The sequence below is a fragment of the Theropithecus gelada genome, chromosome 8, assembly GCF_003255815.1.
Source record: "Theropithecus gelada isolate Dixy chromosome 8, Tgel_1.0, whole genome shotgun sequence".
Lineage (NCBI taxonomy): Eukaryota > Metazoa > Chordata > Mammalia > Primates > Cercopithecidae > Theropithecus > Theropithecus gelada.
Genome location: NC_037676.1, coordinates 41,228,286 through 41,252,006, shown reverse-complemented (window position 1 = coordinate 41,252,006; position 23,721 = coordinate 41,228,286). Strand labels below are relative to the sequence as shown.

The 23,721-nt window shown below is 46.9% G+C and overlaps 1 protein-coding gene, 1 long non-coding RNA gene and 1 pseudogene across 5 annotated transcripts in view; 1 reads left to right on the top strand and 2 right to left on the bottom strand.

Annotated features, from left to right (window-relative positions):
- The window catches only part of IKBKB (inhibitor of nuclear factor kappa B kinase subunit beta), a 57,953-nt gene extending 54,900 nt beyond the window's left edge, over positions 1-3,053 (bottom strand). For 3 of the 4 annotated variants that reach the window (XR_003120783.1, XM_025393899.1, XM_025393901.1), the window contains exons 1-2: positions 2,886-3,053; positions 2,159-2,281 (exon numbers count right to left, since the gene is read on the bottom strand). Coding sequence is in view for 3 of the 4 variants with exons in the window: in XM_025393899.1 (XP_025249684.1) it covers positions 2,159-2,263 (105 nt within the window). In the remaining variant the exon portion in view is untranslated. The remainder of the gene's footprint in view (positions 1-2,158; positions 2,282-2,885) is intronic. The other variant, XM_025393900.1, reaches the window with a different exon arrangement.
- An 11-nt stretch (positions 3,054-3,064) lies between these two features.
- LOC112629969 lies at positions 3,065-21,949 on the top strand. The gene is made up of 3 exons (XR_003120782.1): positions 3,065-3,720; positions 13,410-13,553; positions 21,755-21,949. It is a non-coding gene; the product is annotated as an uncharacterized LOC112629969 (long non-coding RNA).
- LOC112630911 lies at positions 10,730-10,882 on the bottom strand (annotated as a pseudogene).
- Positions 21,950-23,721: the final 1,772 nt, after the last annotated feature.

Genomic DNA, 23,721 nt, shown 5'->3' with positions numbered 1-23,721 from the left:
GAGGGACTGGTTAATGGGTACAAAATTATAGTTAGGTAGAATAAGTTATAGTATTCTATAGAACAACAGGGTGACTACAGTGAATAAAACTTTGTTATACATTTCAGGCCGGACGCAGTGGCTCACGCTTGTATTCCAAGCACTTTGGGCAGCTGAGGTGGGCGGAACACCTGAGGTCAGGAGTTCGAGACCAGCCCAGCCAACATGGTGAAACCCCATTTCTACTAAAAATACAATAATTAGCCGGGCATGGTGGTGCACACCTGTAATTCCAGGTACTCAGGAGGCTGAGGCAGGAGAATCACTTGAACTCGAGAGGCGGAGGTTGCAGTGAGCCAAGATCGTACCACTGCACTCCAGCCTGGGCAACAGTGCTAGACTCCATCTCCAGGAAAAAAAAAAAAAAATTATTGTGTATTTCAAAATAGCCAGAAGAAAGAATTTTGACTGTTTCCAACAAAAAAGATAAGTGTTTCAAGTGATGAATATGCCAATTACCCTGATTTGATCATTACACATTATGTATCAAAATATCACACTGTCCCCCATAAATATGTACAATTATTATGTGTCAATTAAAAATAAAAACAGGCCAGGTTCAATGACTCATGGCTGTAATCCCAGCACTTTGAGAGGCCAAGGCAGGAAGATCACTTGAGGCCAGGAGTTCTAGACTAGCCTGGACATTGAGAGACCACCATCACTACAAAAAATAAAAAAAAAAACCTCAGCTGAGGCCATGTCCCATGGCTCAGGCCTGTAATCCCAACATTTTGGGAGGCAAAGGCGGGAAGACTGCCTGAGGATGCGAGTTCGAGACAAGCCTGGGCAACATAGCAAGACCCCATCTCTACAAAATTAAAATAATTCTCACTTTCATGTGGATCTGCTTATTTTGTACCGTGCAATACTGGGAAGACATCATAATTGGCAAATATTATAAATACTTTTTTTTTTTTTTGAGACAGGGTCTCATTTTGTAGCCCAGGCTGGAATGCAGTGACACTGTCTCAGCTCACTGAAACCTCCACCTCCTGGGTTCAAGCGATTCTCCTGCCTCAGCCTCCTGAGTAGCTGAAGTTACAGGCACGTACCACCACAGCAGCTAATTTTGTATTTTTAGTAGAGATGAGGTTTCACCATGTTGGCCAGGCTGGTCTCAAACTCCTGACCTCAAGTGATCTTCCCTCCTAGGCCTCCCAAAGTGCTGGGATTACAGGCGTGAGCCAATGTACCCGACATTTTAAATAATTTCTAAAAAATGGTTTTGAAACAAGGTCTCCCTCTGTCACCCAGGCTAGAGTGCAGTGGCACAATCATAGCTCACTACAGCCTCAAACTCCTGGGCAAGAAATCCTCCCACATCAGCCTCCAATGTAGTGGGACTACAGGTATGCACCATGGCTGCCTAATTTTTTTTTTTTTGAGATGGAGTCTCAATCTGTTGCCCAGGCTGGAGTGCAGCAGCGCAATCTCCGCTCACTGCAACCTCCACCTCCTGGGTTCAAGCGATTCTCCTGCCTCAGCCTCCCAAGTAGCTGGGACTACAGGCACGTCCCACGAAGCCTGGCTAATTCTTTGTATTTTTAGTAGAGATGGGGTTTCACAGTGTTAGCCAAGATGGTCTCGATCTCCTGACCACGTGATCCGCCTGCCTCAGCCTCCCAAAGTGCTGAGATTACAGGTGTAAGCCACTACGCCCAGCTGGCTGCCTAATTTTTAAAACTTTTTTGTAGAGACGAGGTCTTGCTATGTTGCCCAGGCTGTTCTTGAACTCCTGGCATCAAGGAATTAAAATATTTTAAACTATTTAATTATCCTCAACCTTTAAATTTTCCTATTTCTGTATGTTTTGTAACATATATCAGTATATATTAGTACATGATATTCTACTGTAACCATATATATATATATAATACAGACTAAGAGCTTATCTTTTCTTTTACTGTTTATTTAGGTTACATAGTCAATAAAGCTTGGAGACCACTAACCTGGAGTCAGCTCAGAAGTCCTGAAGCCCTCTTCCCAGTCCCCTATTCACTGTCCCAAGATGACCAAAGCCAAAGGTGAGCCCTTGGCCCAGTAGGATCAGAGAAGGTGGAGGCAGTGAGGAGGGAGCCTGGCTTCCCGCCCCTCCCAAGCTGCACAGAGGGCCTACCTGATTGTGCCATCGGATGACATTTCCAAATCCCCCTGTCCCAAGGCGCTCTTTCATTTCCCAGGCCCCACATGTCTGGGTTGTCAGGGAAGGTGACCAGCTCATACTGATGTCGTGCTAACTCTGTAAGCAATTTGGGATGGGGAAAAAAGGTTAGGATTAAGAAAAAAAAATGGAGCTCAAAGAGATGGAGAAGGCAAGAGATACCACTGCTCTTGAATGGGAGAGAAGAAAAATACAACTGGTTTTTTACTTTGTAAAGAAACCAATGTGTTTGGTTTGTCCAAATTTTGTGGCAAACTTTTGTCCCTCTCACCCTCCCCCATCCGGTTGCTGTGGCATCAGGCAGGGAAGAAAGTCACCGAGGGAGGCGATGTCCACGCCCTTGCCCCAGCGAGGGGATCCCCGGCTGACTCCACCAGGGGCGCCCGGGCCTGCCCGAGGTGGCAGGGACAGAACCTACTTCTGAGCGTCCCCTCGGTCACGTGTTTCTTTACAACGTTCCCATAAATCGCAGGTTTCCCTCAAAGCCACCCACCCCCAAGAAGCCATCCCAGCCAGGGCTGTTTCTCCCGGCTTCCCGAACTCCAATCCGCACGAGTGAAACGCTCCCCAGTCCGCAAGCTGCGACTTTCCAGCAGCACAGAGGGGTCTTCTGGGCCTTGCAGGCAGCGGAGCGGCGGGGCCTGCAGGTGGCACCCGGGCCGCACTCGCGAGGGGGACTCACCTGTCGGCAGGGACGCGGGGCAGGGGGAGGGCTCCCCGGGGCGGGGGAGGCGGGGCTGGGGCGGCCGAACCCTGGGCTCTGATACCCCTCTGAAAACATTAAAATGCGGGAATCTTAACGCGGGCAGCGCGGCGCAACTTCCTCAAACACTTCCTGCTCTGACATCACTGAGCACGTGGGCCGTGGCCGCTCTTAAAGTGGCCGCGAGGGGCGCGAGGCTGACCAGGTCCGGATGCTGCGAGCGCCGCGGGCCAGGTGGGCCTGTCCCGGGACCCGCAACCGGGCGACTTCCCGGGGGCGGGGGTGGCGTGTGGCCTCTAGAATAAACTGAGGGAAAGTGGACAGACCGTGCTGACGGATTTAAAAGAACAGCCCTGAAATGACCCCCGTTACGCCCTGTTCTCTTTAGACAAGTGACTTCCACCTGGAGCCGTTTCTGGGCCCGGGCATGGGGATTTCCTCACCCGGCCGCCTAGGCTTTCACCTCGGTGGAATTTCCCGCGCCCCTGCTGGGATGATTTAGGGACTGTTGGCTAGAACTGCCCTTGCCGCCCGCCCTACTGTGGGCGCTCCCCTGTCTGTGGGGGGTGCTTGGCTGGGTGTGGAGAAGGATCAATCACAGCTGACTCCTCAGAGGTGACAGCCCCCGCCCCCTTAAAAACAAGAAAAGACCTAGAAGTTTGGTGGGCCAAACTGCAGCCCCACCCCCAGTGACAGGAGGAAACCGCGAGGCGCACAGTCTAAGGTTCATCGTTCATCTCCTTCTGCTTGGAGTCAGAATGTCCTCCCTGCTGAGTTCCTCCGTTTTGTGGCATTACATTAGTGGACAAAGGAGGTGTGTGTGTGTGTTGCTATATTTTATTCAAGCAGGAAAAAACTACCAAAGGAACCTGAAGATGATAATAATAGCTCACATCTATAGAGTGCTTACACAGTGCAGGGCTCTGTTCTAAATCTCTGAACTTAGATTTCCTTACTCAATCCTCAGGGCAACCCTGTAAATTGGACAATACTGCATTATTATTATTATTATTATTATTATTATTATTATTATTATTTCGTTCTGTCACCCAGGCTGGAGTGCAGTGGTGTGATCACAGCTCACTGCAGCCTCCAACTCTTGTGCTCAAATGATTCTCCTGACTACAGGTGCATGGCCGCCATACCTGGTGGCGGGGGTCTCACTCACTGAGTTGCCCAGGCTAGTCTCGAACTCCTGGGCTCAAGGGGATCCAGCCGCCTGGACCTCCCAAAGTGTTGGAATTACAGGTGTGAGCCACCGCACCTGGTCTGCATTATTATTATTTCCGAGGCACAGGGCTGCTACGTAGATGAACTGATACTCAAACCCTAGCAACTGGTTCCCGGGTTCTTAATGGGTGGTTAAAAGTAGCATGTTAAGTTCAGAGGGAGGCAAACTGGATTTTGAATTCAGATACTGCTGTTGACTACCTCTGAGGCACTGGGGCTGGTTTGTTAAACACTCTGAGCATCTATTTCCTCTTTTAAAATTTAGGCAGTATTAGGTTGAATTGCATTTAATTGTCATTTTTTTGGAAATTGAAAACAGCCAAAACATCAGTGACAAAGATCAGCAGTTTCATCTGCTTCACTGTAATAGCAGGGGGACAGGCGGGCTCATAGAAAGTCATAGAAAGGAGGCCACCCCAGAGTTGTTGTGAGGGACAAATGAGGTATTGATAGCAGCAGTGCCTGACAGCCCTGGGGTTGAAGTTAACTCAGGGACGGATCTCAACCCAAACATAGGGGTCAGTGGTGTCCAGGGCTGTGCTAGGCAGGCTGGCTGCTCTGTTTCTTTTCCCTCCCCTCCCCTCCCCTCCCCTCCTCTCCCCTCCCCTCCCCTCTCCTCTCCTCTTCTTTCTTTTTCTTTCTCTCTCTCCTTTCCTTTTCCTTCCTTCCTTCCTTCCTTCCCCCTCCCCTCCCTCCCATCCCCTCCCCTCCCTTCCAGGCTACTTAGTTTCTTTCTCCCTTGCCCTTCCCCTTCCCTTTCCCCTTCCCTTCCCTACCCTCCCTTCCCTTCTTTCTCCCCCCTCCCTCTCTCTTTCTTTCTCCTTTCTTCCTTCCTTTCTTTCCTTTCCCTTTCCTCCCCTCCCCTCTTCTCTCCTCTCCTTTCTCTTTTTCTTTCTCTTTCTCGTTCTCTCTTTTCCTTGCTTCCTTCCTTCCTGCATGCATGCCTGCCTGCCTGCCTTCCTCCTCCCCCCTCCCCTCCCCTCCCCTTCCCTTCTCTTCCGGTCCTGGCTACTTAGTTTCTTTCTTTTCTTTCCTTCCCTTCCCTTTCCTTCCTTCCTTTCTCTCTTTCTTTCTCTTTCTCTTTCTTTCTCCTTCCTTTCTTCTTTCCTTTCCTTTCCTCCCTTCCCCTCCCCTCCCCTCTCTTCCCTTCTCCTCCCCTCCCCTTCCCTTCCTGGCTGCTCGATTTCTTTCTTTTCTTTCCTTTCTTTCTTCCTTTCCTTTCCTTTTCTTTATTTTTTCTTTCTTGACAGGGCCTCTCTCTATCGCCCACTTTGGAGTGTAGTGGCAGGATGCTCACTGCAGCCTTGACCTCCTGGGTTCAAGGGGTCCTCCCACCTCAGCCTCCCCACTATCTGGGATTACAGGCACACGCCACCATGACCAGCTAATTTTTAAATTTTATTTTGTTGAGACGAGGTCTCACTATGTTGCTCAGAGTTGGCTCAAACTCCTGGCCTCAAAGCAATCCTCCCACCTTGGCCTCCCAAAGTGCAGGGATTACAGGTGTGAGCCACCGCTCCTGACCTGGCATTTCTTGATTACTCCCAGCTAAATGGCAAGCTCAGCCTCAAGGCTGGAAGCAACAGGAACATGAGTAAATAGTTGTAACACAAGTAGAATAGTGCCTGCATTGTCTAAATGCAATATAAGTGTTTGCTTAATAAGTAAATTTTTTAAATAAAATATGTATTGGCCAGGTGAGGTGGCTCATGCCTGTAATCCCAGCACTTTGGGAGGCTGAGGTAGGCAGATCACTTGAAGTCAGGAATTTGAGACCAGCCTGGCCAACATGGTGAAACCCTGTCTCTATGAAAAATACAAAAATTAGCTGGGCGTGGTGGCGAGTGCCTGTAATCCCAGCTACTTGGGAGACTGAGGCAGAAGAATTGCTCAAACCCAGGAGTTGGAGGTTGCAGTAAGTGGAGATCGCACCAGTGCACTATAGCATGGGCAACAGAGCTAGACTCCATCTCGGAAAAAAAAAAAAAAAAAATTAGGCCGGGTGCAGTGACTCACCCCTGTAATCCCAGCATTTTGGGAGGCCGAGGCAGGCAGATCACCTGAGGTCATGAGTTCAAGACTAGCCTGGCCAACATAGTGAAACCCCGTCTCTACTAAAAATACAAAAATTAGGCCGGGCACAGTGGCTTACGCCTGTAATGCCAGCACTTTGGAGGCCGAGGTGGGTGGATCATGAGGTCAGGAGATCAAGACCTTCCTGGCTGACATGGTGAAACCCCATCTCTACTAAAAATACAAAAAAAAAAAAAAAAAAAATTAGCTGGGCATGCTGGTGCGTGCCTATAATCCAAGCTACTTGGGAGGCTGAGGTAGGAGAATCTCTTGAACCCAGAAAGCAGAGGTTACTGTGAGCTGAGATCGTGCCATTGCACTCTAGCCTGGGCGATGAGGGAAACTCCGTCTCAAAAAAAAAAAAAAAAAATTATTCAGCATCTGTATGTGCTGGGCACTGTGGAGAGTCTATTTCCAGTACCACGTCATAAAAAAGTTCTCTTTAATCCTGTCATCTCTGAAAAACACTGTCCCTGAGAAACTTACCGAGACATCCGCTAATATGCCAAAAGTTTACTCTGCACTCCTATAATTTGAATCCTCATTTTGCTCAGCTCAAAATAACTTGGCTTTCAACGGAACATAAATCTCTCTGATAAGGTCACGTATTACTAGACTTTTTTTTCTTCAGTTAATCATGGCCCAGGAAGGGGCCTCTGGGTTTTATCATATTCCAAGATATTTATTATCTTAAGCTCAATTTTCTATCCAGATAAGACATGTTTAGATATCTCTGCCTGCATCTGGTTTCTGTCCTCCTCTGGAGACATGAGCAGACTGTTTACAAAAGATATTTTCAGATTCAGCAGAAAAAGGTCCCTTTTTCTTCCTGCTTTGAGGCTGACTGTGCTATTTAGCTGTGCTATAGGGAAATCAAGAAATACTGACCAGCCAGAGTGCCTAGCTCAGCCCAGGCCATTACTGACCCAGGGGATCCAAGCAATGGAATGAGATCTCATCAGAAGCACTTAGAATCTTACTGGGTTTTTGAGACCCACAGAGAGCCATCAAGTAAGGACAGACAAAGGCCAGGCAATATAAAATCACACACGAATTTGGTCTGCAGTAATTAGTACCATAGTACAGTACCGTTATAGGAAAGGGGTCCTGATCCAGACCCCAAGAGAGGGTTCTTGGATCTGGTGCAAGAAAGAATTCAGGGTGAGTCAGTAAAGTGAAAGCAAGTTTATTAAGAAAGTAAAGGAATAACAGAACGGCTACTCCGCAGACAGAGCAGCCCCCGAGGGCTGCTGGTTGCCCATTTTTATGTTTATTTCTTGATGATACGCTAAACAAGGGGTGGATTATTCATGCCTCCCTTTTTTAGACCATATAGGGTAACTTCCTGACGTTACCATGGCATTTGTAAATTGTCGTGGCGCTGGTGGGAGTATAACAGTGAGGACAACCAGAGGTCACTCTCGTGGCCATTTTGGTTTTGGTGGGTTAGAGCCGGCTTCTTTACTGAAACCTGTTTTATCTGCAGGGTCTTTATGACCTATATCTTGTGCTGACCTCCTATCTCATCCTGTGACTTAGAATGCCTTAACCATCTGAGAATGCAGCCCAGTAGGTCTCAGCCTCATTTTACCCAGCTCCTGTTCAAGATGGAGTTGCTCTGGTTCAAATGCTTCTGACAGTACTAGTGATAAGGATAAGGTTTCTGAGCACTGTTAAATTTAAAATGAAATCTTATTCCCAGAGTAAGTCAAAGATAACTGTCCTCTTACTCAGTCTTTTATGTCATCCACTGATCAGACTCTGCTCTCTCACCTGATGGCAATGAAGCGCAGCAACACTGAGCTCCTCCGAGTGAAGAAATCATTGTTTTCTGCACAACCTGCGGCTGAATCATAGAAGAAGACAGCTTGAAAGATAAGAGGCCGTAAGGCAGACCACAGAGGATGGGGAGGATTTCCCCAGCACCCCAGCCCCCATAGTCAGCTCTGGTTCAGCGATTTCAGCAACTCTTTCTTGACCCATCTGATTTTGTTTTATCCCAGCCCTGCAGAGAAAGGACTCTACAGGTCAGGACTTGCTTCTTCAACAAACAAAAACTCCTCTGCCAGAAAAGTTGGAGAAACTAGTTTAGTCGGAGGATATGAAGAAGTCACATCCTCTTTGTTCTGGGGACCTTGTTCTGGGGACCTTGGTGGGAGATGAGGGTGGGCTGGTGGAGACGAGGGTGAGAATGAACCTTACCGCAGACCCTTTGGGCTCCATGAAGAGCTGGCTGCAGAAGAGGAAGGGAAGGAAATTGGCCAGCTGCTGTCTCTGTGACTGGACTTGGGCCAATCAAGAAACTGAGAGGAGCAGGGCCAGCCAGGCTGTTGTGCCTCAAACTTAGGCAGAAACAAGAAAAGGCAACGATTTGGGGCTCTGAGTCACCCTCTCTGGAGACAAGAGAGCTTGGAGGAGGAAATCACTTTTTGAGCTCCCTTTGCTTTTACACACACATGTGTTTATTCCAGTAAATTCAAACCAAAGAGGAAGAAGTCATGAAAGGGCAGCTGCCACCTCAGGCCGTGGTGGCCGGGACAAAGGATATGGGCTGGATGTAGATGTCTAAGAAACCAACAGGTATGCTTTTCGGCTTACCTTGGTTCTGAGCGCCTACTTTTGACCCATGGGATCAAAGATATTGTTCACTGCTCCATTCCCAGCACCTGGTACATCATAGGTACTCAATAAAAATTTTACCAAATGAATGAGAGACATGGCCAATACAAAGACTGGCCAATACTAAGAGTGAAACAGCACTCTTTAGCCTTGGGCTATGCATTGTCTTTGGAGCTTGAGAGATGTGAGTTCCAATCCTGGCTCTGTCTTTTCTCGGCTTTGTGAACTCAGGCAGTTTATTGACCCTCACGGAGCCTCAGTTTTCTCTTCCATGAAGTAGGGGTGAATAAAACCTACTCCTCATGGAGATAATATACATAAAAGTGCAGAGCCTGATGCTTGTGAAGCCCCCTTTGAATATTAGTTATTAATGCGTTACTTTTTTAATGCGGTAACCCAGAAGTTGGCTGATATTCTTGTTCTGTGATTCAAGTGAAATGGGCTCTGGCTGGGCGCAGTGGCTCACGCCTATAATCCCAGCACTTTGGGAGGCCGAGACTGGCGGATCACCTGAGGTCAGGAGTTCAAGACCAGCCTAGGCAACATGGTGAAACCCCGTCTCTACTTTAAAAAATACAAAAAAATCAGCCAGGCGTGGTGGTGGGCACCTGTAATCCCAGCTACTTGGGAGGCTGAGGCAGGAGAATTACTTGAACCCGGGAGGCAGAGGTTGCAGTTTACTGATTGTGCCACTGCATTCCAGCCTGGGCGACAGAGCGAGAGTCCATCTCAAAAAAGAAAAAAAAGGGCCGGGCGTGGTAGCTCATGCCTGTAATCCCAGCACTTTGGGAGGCCAAGGCAGGCAGATCACATGAGGTCGGGAGTTTGAGACCAGCCTGACCAACATGAAGAAACCCCGGCTCTACTAAAAATAGAAAATTTGCCGGGCATAGTGGCACATGCCTGTAATCCCAGCTACTCAGGAGGCTGAGGAAGGAGACTCACTTGAACTCAGGAGGCAGAGGTTGTGGTGAGCCAAGATCAGGCCATTGCACTCCAGCCTGGGCAACAAGAGTGAAACTCTGTCTCAAAAAATAGTAATTAAAAAAAAATGAAATGGGCTCCAAGCTCCACATCTTCCCCACTCCCCTTGCAATGCAAGGCCCCTATCCTTTCACCTCTCCCCTCTCCCCGGGACCTTGGTGTCAGAGGTGGCAGTGTGCACTGGTGGTTGAGGCAGTTGGATGTTTTTTAGTCACCTCTGCCTCTGACCTTCTACTTTTGCTAAACTCTTAACTGCCTTTGCGTTTTTTTTTTTTTTTTTTTTTTTTTTTTTTTTTGGAGTCTAGGTCCTACTCTGTCATCCATCTTGGAGTGCAGTGGCATGATCATAGCTCATGCAGCCTTGAAGTCCTGGGTTCAAGTGATGCTCCGACCTCAGCCTCCCCAGTAGCTGGGACCACAGGTCTGTGCCACCACTCCCAGCTAATTTGCTCTACTTTTTAAAAGATAGGGTCTCACTATGTTGCCCAGGCTGATCTGGAACTCCTGGGCTCAAGCAGTCCTCCTGCCTTGGCCTCCCAAAGTGCTGGAATTTCAGATGGGAGCCACCCTGCTTGGTTCAATTCCGTTTGTTTACTTTTTAGTGTGAAGGTTGTTCTCCACTACCACCAAATATAGGGTCAAGATTCCACATTTGGCCTGGGTACTGTGGCTCACACCTGTAATCCCAGCACTTTGGGAGGCCAAGGCAAGTGGATCAGTTGAGGCCAGGAGTTTGAGACCAGCCTGGGCAACATGGCAAAACCTTGTCTCTACTAAAAATACAAAAATTAGCCAGGCATGGTGGCGGGTGCCTGTAATCACAACTACTCAAGAGGCTCAGGCAGCAGAATCACTTGAACTTGGGAGACAGAGGCTGTAGTGAGCCAAGATCGTGCCACTGCACTTGAGCCTGGGTGACAGAGCAAGACTCTGTCTCAAAAAAATAAATAAATAAAAAGATCTACATTTGGGGAAGTGGCAGGGGTCAGCACATCTGGAGTGCAATGGATAAGCCTCACTCTGGGAGAACCACGTTCGTGAGCATGGCCTCTCCCCTGCCAGGTCAGGATAAAGGCCAATTTTGATTTATTAGGTTGGTACAAGAGTTATTGAGGTTTTTGATGTAATAATTTCTTAATATCCTTTCTAGAGAATTTCTAAGGTGTGGGCAGACTGCTGGGTTGGGCTGGATTTCTCCTGTCTGAGGAATCAGAGGCCAGAGGTGACCAAATGACTGACCCAACTGGGTAAATCCAGGCTTAGTGACCCCAGAACAACACGAGGCTGGCTGGGCTATGGTGCGAAAGGACCGCTCATCACTGAGACTGCAGAGCCTGTGCCAAGAAAGAGGAAGAGAGGCTAGGCGTGGTGGCTCACGCCTGTAATCCCAACACTTTGGGAGGCCAAGGCAGGCGGATTGCAAGGTCAGGAGATCAAGACCATCCTGGCTAACACAGTGAAACCACGTCTCCACTAAAAATACAAAAAATTAGCTGGTCATGGTGGCAGGTGCCTGTAGTCCCAGCTGCTCCGGAGGCTGAGACAGAAGAATGGTGTGAATCTGGGAAGCGGAGCTTGCAGTGAGCAGGGATCACACCACTGCACTCCAGCCTGGGGGACAGAGCAAGACTCTGTCTCAAAAAAAAAAAAAAAAAAAGAATGAGGAAGAGAGAACAGAAGAAAAAAAGAAGCTGGTTTGGAGGGAGCATGGTGGAAAGGGTCACTAGGCAGCGGAGATGTGAACTTTAACCAAACCCTGGGCTGTGTTGCAACTCAGCTACAGACCCCAGTCCCTCCTGGGCTCATGCCTCTCTCTGCACTTCCCCTTGTCATTAGTGCCTGGCCCTCCTACCTGCCTGTCCCAACTTTTCCTTTCTGCAGGAGTCTGCTGGTGACTATCCGGGAGGCCAGATCACTGTAGGAGACTGGAATATGCCACCCAAGATAGGCGTTTTTGGCATACGGATTATTCTGAGAAACAGCAACTGAAGAAGCAGCTCTGAAAGCAGAGTAAAAATGACCCTTTTGCCTGGGCATTGTGGCAGGCACCTATAATCCCAGCTACTCGGGAAGCTGAGGCAGGAGAATCACTTCAACCTGGGAGGCAGAGGTTGCAGTAAACTGAGATGGCGCCATTGCACTCCAGCTTAGGTGACAAGAGTAAAACTCCATCTCAAAAAAAAAAAAAAAAAAAAGTTTAAGGCCAGGCATGGTGGCTCACACCTGTAGTCCCAGCACTTTGGGAGGCTGAGACAGGTGGATCACCTGATGTCAGGAGTTCAAGACCAGCCTGACCAACATGGTGAAACCCTGTCTCTACTAAAAATACAAAAATTAGCCAGGCATGGTGGTGGGTGCCTGTAATCCCAGCTACTTGGGAGGCTGAGGCTGGAGAGTCGCTTGAACTAGGGAGGCGGAGGCTGCAGTGAGCTGAGATCATGCTACTGCACTCCAGCCTGGGTGACAGAGTGAGACTCATCTCAAAAATTAAATTAAATTAAATATTGTAAAAGCTACCCTTTTGTAAGGGAAATTTACATCTATAGAAACCATCTCTCTGCTGTTTTCTGATAGTCTCAGAAACAACAAAAAACGTCTCTTTCCAGGCATAGCGGCTCATGCCTATAATCCTAGCACATTGGGAAGCCCAGGCAGGAGGATCACTTGAGCCCAGGAGTTTGAGACTAGCCTGGGCAATATAGGGAGACCCCATCTCTACCAAAAAATCAAAATATTAGTTGGGTGTGGTGTCATGCCTGTAGTCCCAGCTACTGGAGAGGCTGAGGTAGGAGGGTCACTTGAAATCAGGAATTTGAGACCAGCAAGACTTTATCTCTAATTAATTTAAAAATGTATATTTAAAAATAAAATTTTATAATTAATTATAAAAAATAAAATAAAATTAATTTTAAAATAAAATATAATTCTCTATATATACTTAAATACCAGAAAAACCCAGCTGGCCATGGTGGTTCACACCTATAATCCCAGGACTTTGGGAGGTCAAGGCGGGTGGATCACCTTAGGTCAGGAGTTTGAAACCAGCCTGGCCAACATGGTGAAACCCCATCTCTACTAAAAATACAAAAAATTAGCCAGGCATAGTGGCGGGCACCTGTAATCCCAGTTCCTCAGGAGACTGAGGCAGGAGAATCGCTTGAACCCGGGAGGTAGAGTTTGCAGTGAGCCAAAATCATGCCATTGCATTCTAGCCCAGGCAACAGAAGTGAAACTCCATCTCAAAAAACAAACAGAAAAACGCATCTCCATGTGTAAGGGTTTCTCTGTCCCTATACCAGGAAGAGAAGTGTGGCTCTAATTCACCAGAAACTCTAATCATTAGAGAAGACATCAACATAAATCTGCACTACAAACCTTAGCTTTGCTTACCAAGCTTTTTCAGGACACCACCCCATAACTGTCCACCCCAAAACCGTTCTTGCTTTGTTTCACCTGGAGATGGTATTTAAGTCCGAATTCTAAGTCACCCTTCTAGATTTTACTCATTTCTCTGGGTATCTCCTATGAATACTTGAAATATACATGTTGTTAAACTTCCGTTTGTTTTTCTCTTGTTAATCTGCCATTTTGTTACAGGAGGTCTCAGCCGGGAACACAGAAAGGATATAGAGAAAATTATTGTTCTGCCCCTACAGTTTTAGTGACCCAGATGGGATCTCTGGTACACCCTACCTGCTCTACAATTGGGATCCCTGGAAAAGTGACAGAATCTGGCAACGGGTAAGAATGTAGTGTCGGCCGGGTGTGGTGGCTCACACCTGTAATCCCAGTATTTTGGGAGGCCAAGGCAGGTGGACCACTTTAGCCCAGGAGTGGGACCAGCCTGGGCAAGATGGCAAGACCCTGTCGCTACTAAAAATACAAAAAAATTAGCCGGGTGTAGTGGCTCCTGCCTGTAATCTCAGCACTTTGGGAGGCCGAGGCTGGTGGATCACTTGAGTCTAGGAGTTTGAGATCAGCCTGGTCAACATGGCAAGTCCCCGTCTCTACTAAAAATACAAAAAATTAACCGGGCATGGTGGTGTGCACTTGTAGTCCCAACTACTTGGGAAGCTGAGGCAGGAGGATCACTTGAGCCCAGGAAATTGAGGCTGCAGTGAGCCGTGATTACACCACTGCACTCCAGCCTCAGCAATGAGCATGAGACCCTGTCTCAAAAAAATAAAAAGTAGGCCGAGCGCAGTGGCTCACGCCTGTAATCCCAACACTTTGGGAGGCCAAGGTAGGCAGATCACGAGGTCAGGAGATCGAGACCATCCTGGCTAACAAGGTGAAACCCCATCTCTACTAAAAATTCAAAAAAATCAGCTGTGTGTGGTGGTGGGCACCTGTAGTCCCAGTTACTCAGGAGGCTGAGGCAGGAGAATGGCATGAAGCCAGGAGGCAGAGCTTGCAGTGAGCCAAGATTGCGCCACTGTACTCCAGCCTGGGCAACAGAGCAAGACTGTCTCAAAAAAAAAAATTAAAAATTAAAAATTAAATAAATAAATACATAAATAGATAAGCAAAATAATATGGTAGGTAGCACTTCTGGATCTGTGTGGTACCAGTCAAGGGAGGAAGGTACAAGTTTCTCTTTTGTGCCTTCTATCTCAAATTCACATTAGCAGGAGAAATCATTTGTAAGAATTAATTTTTTTGGACAGTGACTCTGGTGAAATGTGGTTTGGGGTAACCATTGGTTATTGATCCTTTCACTCCCAGGGACAGTTATTGCTTTCCTGTTTGTGTCCTAAAAACGTAGCGTGGCTATCCAACTGCTGGGGCGCCCAGATTATCCAGGCTGCCTGTCCTGGCTACCAACTGCCAGGCTAGGGACACCCCAGAATATGGCCAGCCAACCACCAGGTCAGGGACACCCAGGAATATAACCAGACAGAAAGAGAAGCGTGGGCTGCATCCCATCTGTGACCAGTGTCTGTCAACCTAAAATCATTGAATGGTCAGAATCTAGTTCAAAGACAGGTCATCAGCACAAAGTTGAGGACTGCAGCCCAGGACACACTTCCAAGTTGCCTTGGGGACTGCTCCAGACAACAAAAGAGAGGCTCAAGTTTTTAAAGGAAAAAAATAACAAATCAGGAAAGGGAGATTTACAAAAGTTGTTTGTCAGGAATTCTCATTGGTTTACAGAAATAACTTTGGTTATTTTTATAAATAACATTGGTGATTGGCTGTGCATTGTTGAACTACAGGGTGTATGGCATTTTATGGCTACTTGGTGACAGTTAGTCTAGAGCCCCCATAGCAAGTGGCTGCTAGAGGTAATTATTTCACTCAAGGGGGAGAGGGATGTGACTGGTATTACATTTTAAATGCCTTTCTGGGTCTCATAATTTAAAGGGGCTCGCATTCCTCAAATGAAATATATTTCTTGGAAGAGGAGGTGAATAGGGTCTCACTGTCACCCAGGCTGGAGTGCCGTGGCGTGATCATGGCTCACTGCAGCCTCGACCTCCCCAGGTTTAAGCAATCCTCCCATCTCAGCCTCCTGAGTAACTGGGACTACAGGTGTACATCAGCACATGGAGCTAATATTTGTATTTTTTTGCAGAGGTGGGGTCTCACCATGTTGCCCAGGCTGGTCTCAAACCCTTGAGCTCAAATGATCCACCTGCCCCGGTCCCCCAAAGTGCTGGGATTACAGTGTAGGCCATAACATCTAGCCAGATGAAATGATTTTTCTTTTTCTCATATCCTACCAACCATTGCCAGCTCTTCGGGTGTTATCTAAAACTTTCCTCCCTTGACTGTCTATGGGAATGGCTCCCTAGTCTATGGAAAGGGCTGTATCTTTGCATCCTGTTTGGAGAGGCCTCTCATTTCTGTGGTTAAGCCATAAAAGGCTCATTGGTTTTAAGTCCTAAGAGGCTTATAACTTTGGTCTTCAGTCATTTGCTAAGTACACATTTTCTGTAAAAGAAAAAGGAGAAAAACTATTCAAATAGGAGTTCAATATTGCCAGGAAAACTTAGTGTTTGTCCCAGGAGAATTTGATAATAGGTTTTGTGTGGGTTTTTTTGGTTTTTTTTGTTTTGAGACGGAGTCTCGCTCTGTCACCCAGGCTGGAGTGCAGTGGTGCCTCTCGGCTCACTGCAACCTCCGCCTCCCAGGTTCAAGTGATTCCCCTGCCTCAGCCTCCCGAGTAGCTGGGATTACAGACATGTGCTATCACTCCCGGTTAATTTTTGTATTTTAAGTAGGATTTAAAATGGGATTTCACCATATTGGTCAGGCCGGTCTCAAACTCCTGACCTCCTGATCCTCCCAACTCGGCCTCCCAAAGTGCTGGGATTATAGGCATGAGCCACTGCACCCAGCCTTGAAAGCCTTTTTTTTTAAAGGAGCTCTATGGTCAGAAGTTGGCCTGACTAGAAGCCAATATTCAGACCCTAGTAGGAGTTACTGTTTTAAGTCGTCTCTGTTCTGTCGAGCTAATCCTGAAGCTCCCATGGGAATGTCTCCATCGCCTGAAACTCCCTTCCTGAAGCCCCGCTGTCTATGTGCTCAACCAACTCTGTCACCTACCTATGGCTGGTGCAGTTTTGCTGAGCCAGTAAATACGGGACTTTATTGGCTTCTTTGGAGAACTTGAGATCTCCCGACCCTGGCTCCCCGAGAACCTCTTCCTTCCTGTTGCTCCTGTTTCTCTTCCCTTCTCTCATCTTCTCTCCAGTTCTCTCTTTTTTTTTTTTTTTGTGAGATGGAGTCTTACTCTCTTGCCCAGGCTGGAGTGCAGTGGCATAATCTCAGCTCACTGCAACCTCCACCTCTGGGGTTCAAGCAATTCTCCTGCCTCGGCCTCCCGAGTAGCTGGGATTACAGACTCCTGCCACCATGCCTGGCTAATTTTTTGTATTTTCGAAGAGACAGGGTTACGCCGTTTTGTTCAGGTGGTCTCGAGCTCCTGAGCTCAGGCAATCCACCCACCTTGGCCTCCCAAAGCACTAGGATTACAGGCGTGAGCCACTGAGCCCGGCCAATTAAACTCTTACTTTACTGCAATGCCGTGCTCTTCGTTTGTGCAGCAGGCAGGAAGAACCTGTCAGGCAGTTATAAAAATAGGATAAAAGTATATAAATGAGCTTTTAACAATGATTTTGGTTTATAACATGTCTACTAAAAATAGTTTCCCAAATCTCTTTGGTAACTTATACTCAGGGTTTTGCTAAGTTAAGTTAAATTAAACGATAAATATTCACTGCATACCTGGATATTTTCCAAATATAATAAAACATTGAAGCATTAATTGCTGAATATATGTCTGTCTACTCTTGGCTTCTTAGTACGAGAGACTCCAGATGTTTGAGTGTGTTAGTAAGCATGTCCCATGCCACACTGAAAAACTGTGGACACAGGCTGGGCACTACAGGCTGGGCACGGTAGCTCATGCCTGTAATCCCAGCACTTTGGGAGGCCAAGGGGAGCAGATCACCTTAGGTCGGGAGTTTGAGACCAGCCTGACCAACCTGGAGAAACTCTGTCTCTACTAAAAATACAAAATTAGCCAGATACGGCGCATGTCTGTAATCCCAGCTGCTCTGGAGGCTGAGGCACGAGAATCACTTGAACCTGAGAGGCAGAGGTTGCAGTGAACCGAAATTGCGTCATTGCACTCCAGCCTGGGCAACGAGAGTGAAACTCCATCTCGAAAAAAAAAAAGAAAAAAAGAAAAACTGCTATGAAAAAATATATGTTTCTAAAAATTATAAAACGGTATATTCATAAATTTGCCTGTCTACAGAATGCTAGTGTGACAGTTCATGATTGCTTAATTTCTAGTGAACACTAGAAACTTCTTTTTTTTTTTTTTTTTTTTTTTTTTTTTGAGACGGAGTCTCGCTCTGTCGCCCAGGCTGGAGTGCAGTGGCCGGATCTCAGCTCACTGCAAGCTCCGCCTCCCGGGTTTACGCCATTCTCCTGCCTCAGCCTCCCGAGTAGCTGGGACTACAGGCGCCGGCCACCGCGCCCGGCTAGTTTTTTGTATTTTTTAGTAGAGACGGGGTTTCACCGCGTTAGCCAGGATGGTCTCGATCTCCTGACCTCGTGATCTGCCCGTCTCGGCCTCCCAAAGTGCTGGGATTACAGGCTTGAGCCACCGCGCCCGGCCGAAACTTCTTAATGATTGCTTAATTTCTTAATGATTGCTTAGTTTCTAGTGAAAACCGGAAAGTGTAAAGAACAAAAGTTGTATGCAAGGAAAATAGGATATGGGATTTCTGTAAGATAAAGTATGAAGCAGTTGGGTGTGGTGGCTCAAGCCTGTAATCCCAGCACTTTGGGAGGCCGAGGCAGGCAAATCACCTGAGGTCAGGAGTTCAAGACGAACCTGGCCAATATGGTAAAACCCTGTCTCTACTGAAAATAAAAAATTAGCTGGGTGTGGTGGCATGCGCCTGTAGTCCCAGCTACTCAGGAGGCTGAGGCAGGAGACTCACTTGAACCTGGAAGGTGGAGCCTTGCATTGAGCCGAGATGGTGCCACTATACTCTAGCCTGGGTAACAGAGAGAGATTCCATCTCAGGAAAAAAAAAAAAAAAAAAAAAAACCATGAAGCATTAATATGTGTCTCTGTTGAGAAAAAAAGAGAGTAATTTGGTTCATGTTTAGAGTTTATATAAAGGCAGTTTCAGAATGAAAAAGGAGAATGAATGAAAGACAAAAATTGAGGCCAGGCATGGTGGCTTACACCTATAATCCCAGCACTTTGGGAGGCCAAGGTGGGCAGATCACGAGGTCAGGAGATCGAGACCATCCTGGCTAACATGGTGAAACCCCGTCTCTACTAAAAATACAAAAAATTAGCTGGGAGTGGTGGCGGGTGCCTGTAGTCCTAGCTACTCGGGAGGCTGAAGCAGGAGAATGGCGTGAACCCAGGAGGTGGAGCTTGCAGTGAGCGGAGATCACGCCACTGCACTCCATCCAGCCTGGGCGACAGAGCGAGACTCCATCTCAAAAAAAAAAAAAAAAAAAAAAAGAAAGACAAAAACTGAATGGAGCCAGGCATGATGGCACATGCCTGTAGTTGTAGCTACTCAAGAGGCCAAGGCAAGAGTATTGCTTGAGCCCAGAAGTTTGAGACCAGTTGAGGCAACATAGCAAGACTGTCTCAAAACAAACAAACAAATAAACAAAAAAACCCTGAATAGATTTAGAAAGTTAGAAAGAGAGAGAGATTCTTGTGTGATTAAGTTGGCTAAAATTGAATCAATTTATTATAAGGATCTCAAAGATGAGCTTTAATATCAAAAGTACAATCCAAAACTAGAGTTTCATCTTCTCTCTTAAAATTACAAAGTTTTATTTGGACTTCTCTTGATAAAATACTATGGAAGGGTTTTCTTTACCGTCTATGTAATCTGTGTAGGAAATCTAGAATTTGCTTAGGTGGAAAAAAATATGCGTCTTATCAGAATAATTTCCTGTGTTTCATATTGTCTTTATCAGGTCTTTGATTACTTAAGAAGACTCAGTCTTCTCTATTAAAAGAGCTAAGTTAAAAAATACAAAATCTATATACCTTTCTGTGATTACCTCTGAAATTTTCCAGTGCTTTGGTTAAATGGATAACTGAGTAATGTTTTACAGTGACCTGTGATCCTATTTAATCAAAAACTTTAGTCTTTTGCCTTTTTAAAAAAAATCTGTCCTTTAAAAACTTTGTTTAGAGATGAGGTCTCCTCCTATGTTGCCCAGGCTGATCTCGAACTCCTGGGCTCAGGTGATCCTCCTGCCTTGGCTTCCCAAAGTGCTGGGATTATAGGCATGAGTCACTGAGCCCAGCCATCTTTTGGCGTTTTTGACAACTTTGCAAAATCAAACTCTACATGAAGTCTTTGACCTTGAACTAACTTTGGAATTTTCCTGAAGACCCCTAAAAAGTCACAAAGGACTTGTCTTCCTTCTTTTTTATTTTTTTTGAGATGGAGTCTCACTCTGTTGCCAGGCTGGAGTGCAGTGGCGTAATCTTGGCTCACTGTAACCTCTGCCTCCGGGTTCAAGAGATTCTCCTGCCTCAGCCTCCCGAGTAGCTGGGCCTACAGGCATGCACCACCACAACCAGCTAATCTTTGTATTTTTAGTAGAGATGGGGTTTCACCATGTTGGCCAAGATGGTCTCAATTGGTTGACCTCGTAATCCACCTGCCTCAGCCTCCCAAAGTGCTGAGATTACAGGCGTGAGCCACCGTACCCAGCCTTGTCTTTCTTCTTATAAAAACAAACTTGTTAAATTAATTTGGTATGTTAAATTACATGGGAAGCATTGTTAAAAAAGAAGTGATGCTAAACCTTCTTTATGTTATATTTGTATGTATTTATGTTATAATGTGTTCCAGAAATTGCGTGAAGTTCCTAGAGATCTGATGGGTCCTGATATAATGGTGTCAGTTATAATTCTAGTTATTATCTTAAAATGTATGTGACAGAAGTAACTGAATTTTTTTCTCAATTGTATTACAATGAATTCTCATCCTTTAACCATGGCCATTTAAAGTATTTTGTCATCCACAGACAGTTAATTGGTTTATTTTGATGCATTCCTAAAAGCTTTTGCAAACAACTGTAATATGAACCACCATGCTTATGTGGTTTTTTTGCATGGCTACTGTGCTAATGAGTAAGAAAAATCACTTCCTGGTAGGCCCAGAAACCTCAAGAAAGTGCATTTGTATTTAAGGAGATTCATGGAGAAAACTCAAGTACACATTCCTGATGACTTTAAGATCATACCGCTGAACTTCCTGAACACTAATGGAAAAACTGACTCATTCATGAAATTGCTAACCAAAGATCAAGCAGAACAAGAATTAATTACATTGGACTAGATGACCTGATGATGATTAAAATTCTTTTTAATTATTATAATTTTTTTTGGAGATGGAGTTTTGCTCTTGTTGCCCAGACTGGAGTGCAATGGCGCAATTTTGGCTCACTGCCACCTCCGCCTCTTGGGTTCAAGTGATTCTCCTGCCTCAGCCTCCTGAGTAGCTGGGATTATAGGTGCCTGCCACTACCCACAACTAATTTTTTGTATTTTTGGTAGAGACGGGGTTTCACTATGTTGGCCAGGCTGGTTTCAAACTCCTCCCCTCAGGTGATCCACCTGCCTCAGCCTCCCAAAGTGCTGGGATTACAGGCATGAGACACCGTGCCCGACTGATGGTTATAATTCTTAGGACTTCTTGTTTTAGGACATTTCTGGGTCTTTAATGGTTTTTCTCTTTTTTCTTAAGCTAACTAAAATTTACAGCAATTGGGTAAATTATACCTTCGCAAACAGAATTAAAACATTTATCCCTTTTTCTCTACCTGATCCCTGTAGAATTCAGAAACTCTTACTAGCTATTCTTATTTTCATGACTATATAGTTACTTTCTTTTTCTTTTCTTTTTCTTTTCTTTTCTTTTTTTTTGAGATGGAGTTTCACACTTGTCGCCCAGGCTGGAGTGCAATGGTGCAATCTCAGCTCACTGCAACTTCCGCCTCTGGGGTTCAAGCGATTCTCCTGCCTCAGCCTCCCGAGTACCTGGGCTTACAGGTGCCTGCCACCATGCCCGGCTAATTTTCTTGTATTTTTAGTATAGATGGGGGTTTCACTATGTTGGCCAGGCTGGTCTTGAACTCCTGACCTCGTGATCCACCTGCCTCGGCCTCCCAAAGTGCTGGGATTACAGGTGTGAGCCACCGTGCTTGGCACTATATAGTTATTTTCATAAATTCAGTAAGAATCTAGTCTCCTTATAACAGGGACACAATTGAAAACCTTGATTGCTAAGACGTTGACTGGAATATCAAATATGAAAATGAACATATAATCAGATATGATCAGACAGTTTTAAGGAACTAAGGTTGACTTTATGGAGCCAAAAAGCCAACCTCGTGCTTTGCTTATGTGGTTTCTTTAAGTGGTTGCCTTACAGATGAATAAGAAAGGTCACTTCCTGGCAGACCTCAGGTATATTGGGGACATCAAGAAAAGAATAATTCATCAAAGTCTATAGATATTGCAGGCAAAGTTGAAACAAGCCAGACAAGTTCTCTTTGTATTCTTGAGAGACTAGGAAAGTCTAACCTGAGATTCCTTATTAAAAGTTCCAGCAAAGCAGACTTAAAAAGAGCCTTTTTTTTTTTTTTAATTAAAAAGTAAACTTTAATGTCAAAAATGCAAACTTGGGGAAGACAGAAAAGATCACACACAAGACTGTCACATCACACTTGGAAGGTTGCACAGCAGCCAGACAGAGGCACTCCTCACTTCCCAGATGTGGTGGCGGCAGGGCAGTGGCGCTCTTCACTTGCCAGACAGGGCAGCAGCTAGACAGAGGTACTCCTCATATCCCAGAGGGGGCAGCGGCTGGGCAGGGGTACTCCTCATATCCCAGACGGTGGGCAGCCGGGCAGAGGGGCACTTTACTTCCCAGACGGGGTGGCCGGGCAGAGGCGCTCCTTATTTCCCAGACAGTTGGGCGGCTGGGCAGTGGCGCTCCTCACTTCCCAGATGGTGGGCAGCTGGGCAGTGGCGCTCCTGACATCCCAAATGGGAGGGCGGCCGGGCAGAGGCCCTCATCACTTCCCAGATGGGTTGGCCAGGCAGAGGCGCTCCTAACTTCCCAGTCAGTTGGGTGGCTGGGCAGAAGCGCTTCTCACTTCCCATACAGGGTGGTGGCCAGGCAGAGGCGCTCCTCACTTCCCAGATGGGGCAGCGGCTGGGCAGAGGCCCTCATCACTTCCCAGAGGGTGGGCAGCCAGGCAGGGGCGCTCCTCACTTCCCAGACGCGGTGGCGGCCTGGCCGAGGGGTTCCTCACTTCCCAGATGGTTGGCAGCTGGGCAGAGGCACTCCTCACTTCCCAGACTGTGGGCAGCTGGGCAAAGGCACTCCTCACTTCCCAGACTGTGGGCAGCTGGGCAGAGGCACTCCTCACTTCCCAGACTGTGGGCAGCTGGGCAGAGGCGCTCCTCACTTCCCAGACTGTGGGCAGCTGGGCAGAGGCGCTCCTCACTTCCCGGATGGTTGGCAGCTGGGCAGAGGCGCTCCTCATATCCTGAACGGGTGGCAGCTAGGCAGAGGCGCTCCTCACATTGCCGACGGTGGGCAGTGGGCGGCCGGGCAGAGGTGATCCTCACTTCCCAGACGGTAGGTGGCCGGGCAGAGGTGATCCTCACTTCCCAGACGGTAGGCGGCCGGGCAGAGGTGATCCTCACTTCCCAGACGGTAGGTGGCCGGGCAGAGGTGATCCTCACTTCCCAGACGGTAGGTGGCCGGGCAGAAGTGATCCTCACTTCCCAGACGGGGCGGTGGCCAAGAGCCTACATGATTAATCACTACTCTTGTTGCACTTAATCAGGGCAAGTATAATGAGACTAGACTGATTTTGCAAATTAGTCTTTTTTTTTTTTTTTTGAGACGGAGTCTTGATCTGTGGGCCCAGGCTGGAGTGCAGTGGCCGGATCTCAGCTCACTGCAAGCTCCGCCTCCCGGGTTTACGCCATTCTCCTGCCTCAGCCTCCCCAGTAGCTGGGACTACAGGCGCCCGCCACCTCGCCCGGCTAGCTTTTTGTATTTTTTTTTAGTGGAGACGGGGTTTCACCGTGTTAGCCAGGATGGTCTCGATTCCCTGACCTCGTGATCTGCCCGTCTCGGCCTCCCGAAGTGCTGGGATTACAGGCTTGAGCCACGGCGCCCGGCCGCAAATTAGTCTTTACTGTGACTATCTTTGGAAGAAATGGGGGTGAAAGAGAGAAATATTGTTTTAGTAAAAAAACTATCATGCATCTGTAAAAAGTAAAGTAGAGGTTCCTCTTCAAAGACTTTCCTCCCCATCTAATTAGGAATAAATAGTAACTTCTCTCAGAAGCAAAATTTATTCAAAGACCTGTGCTAGCGTT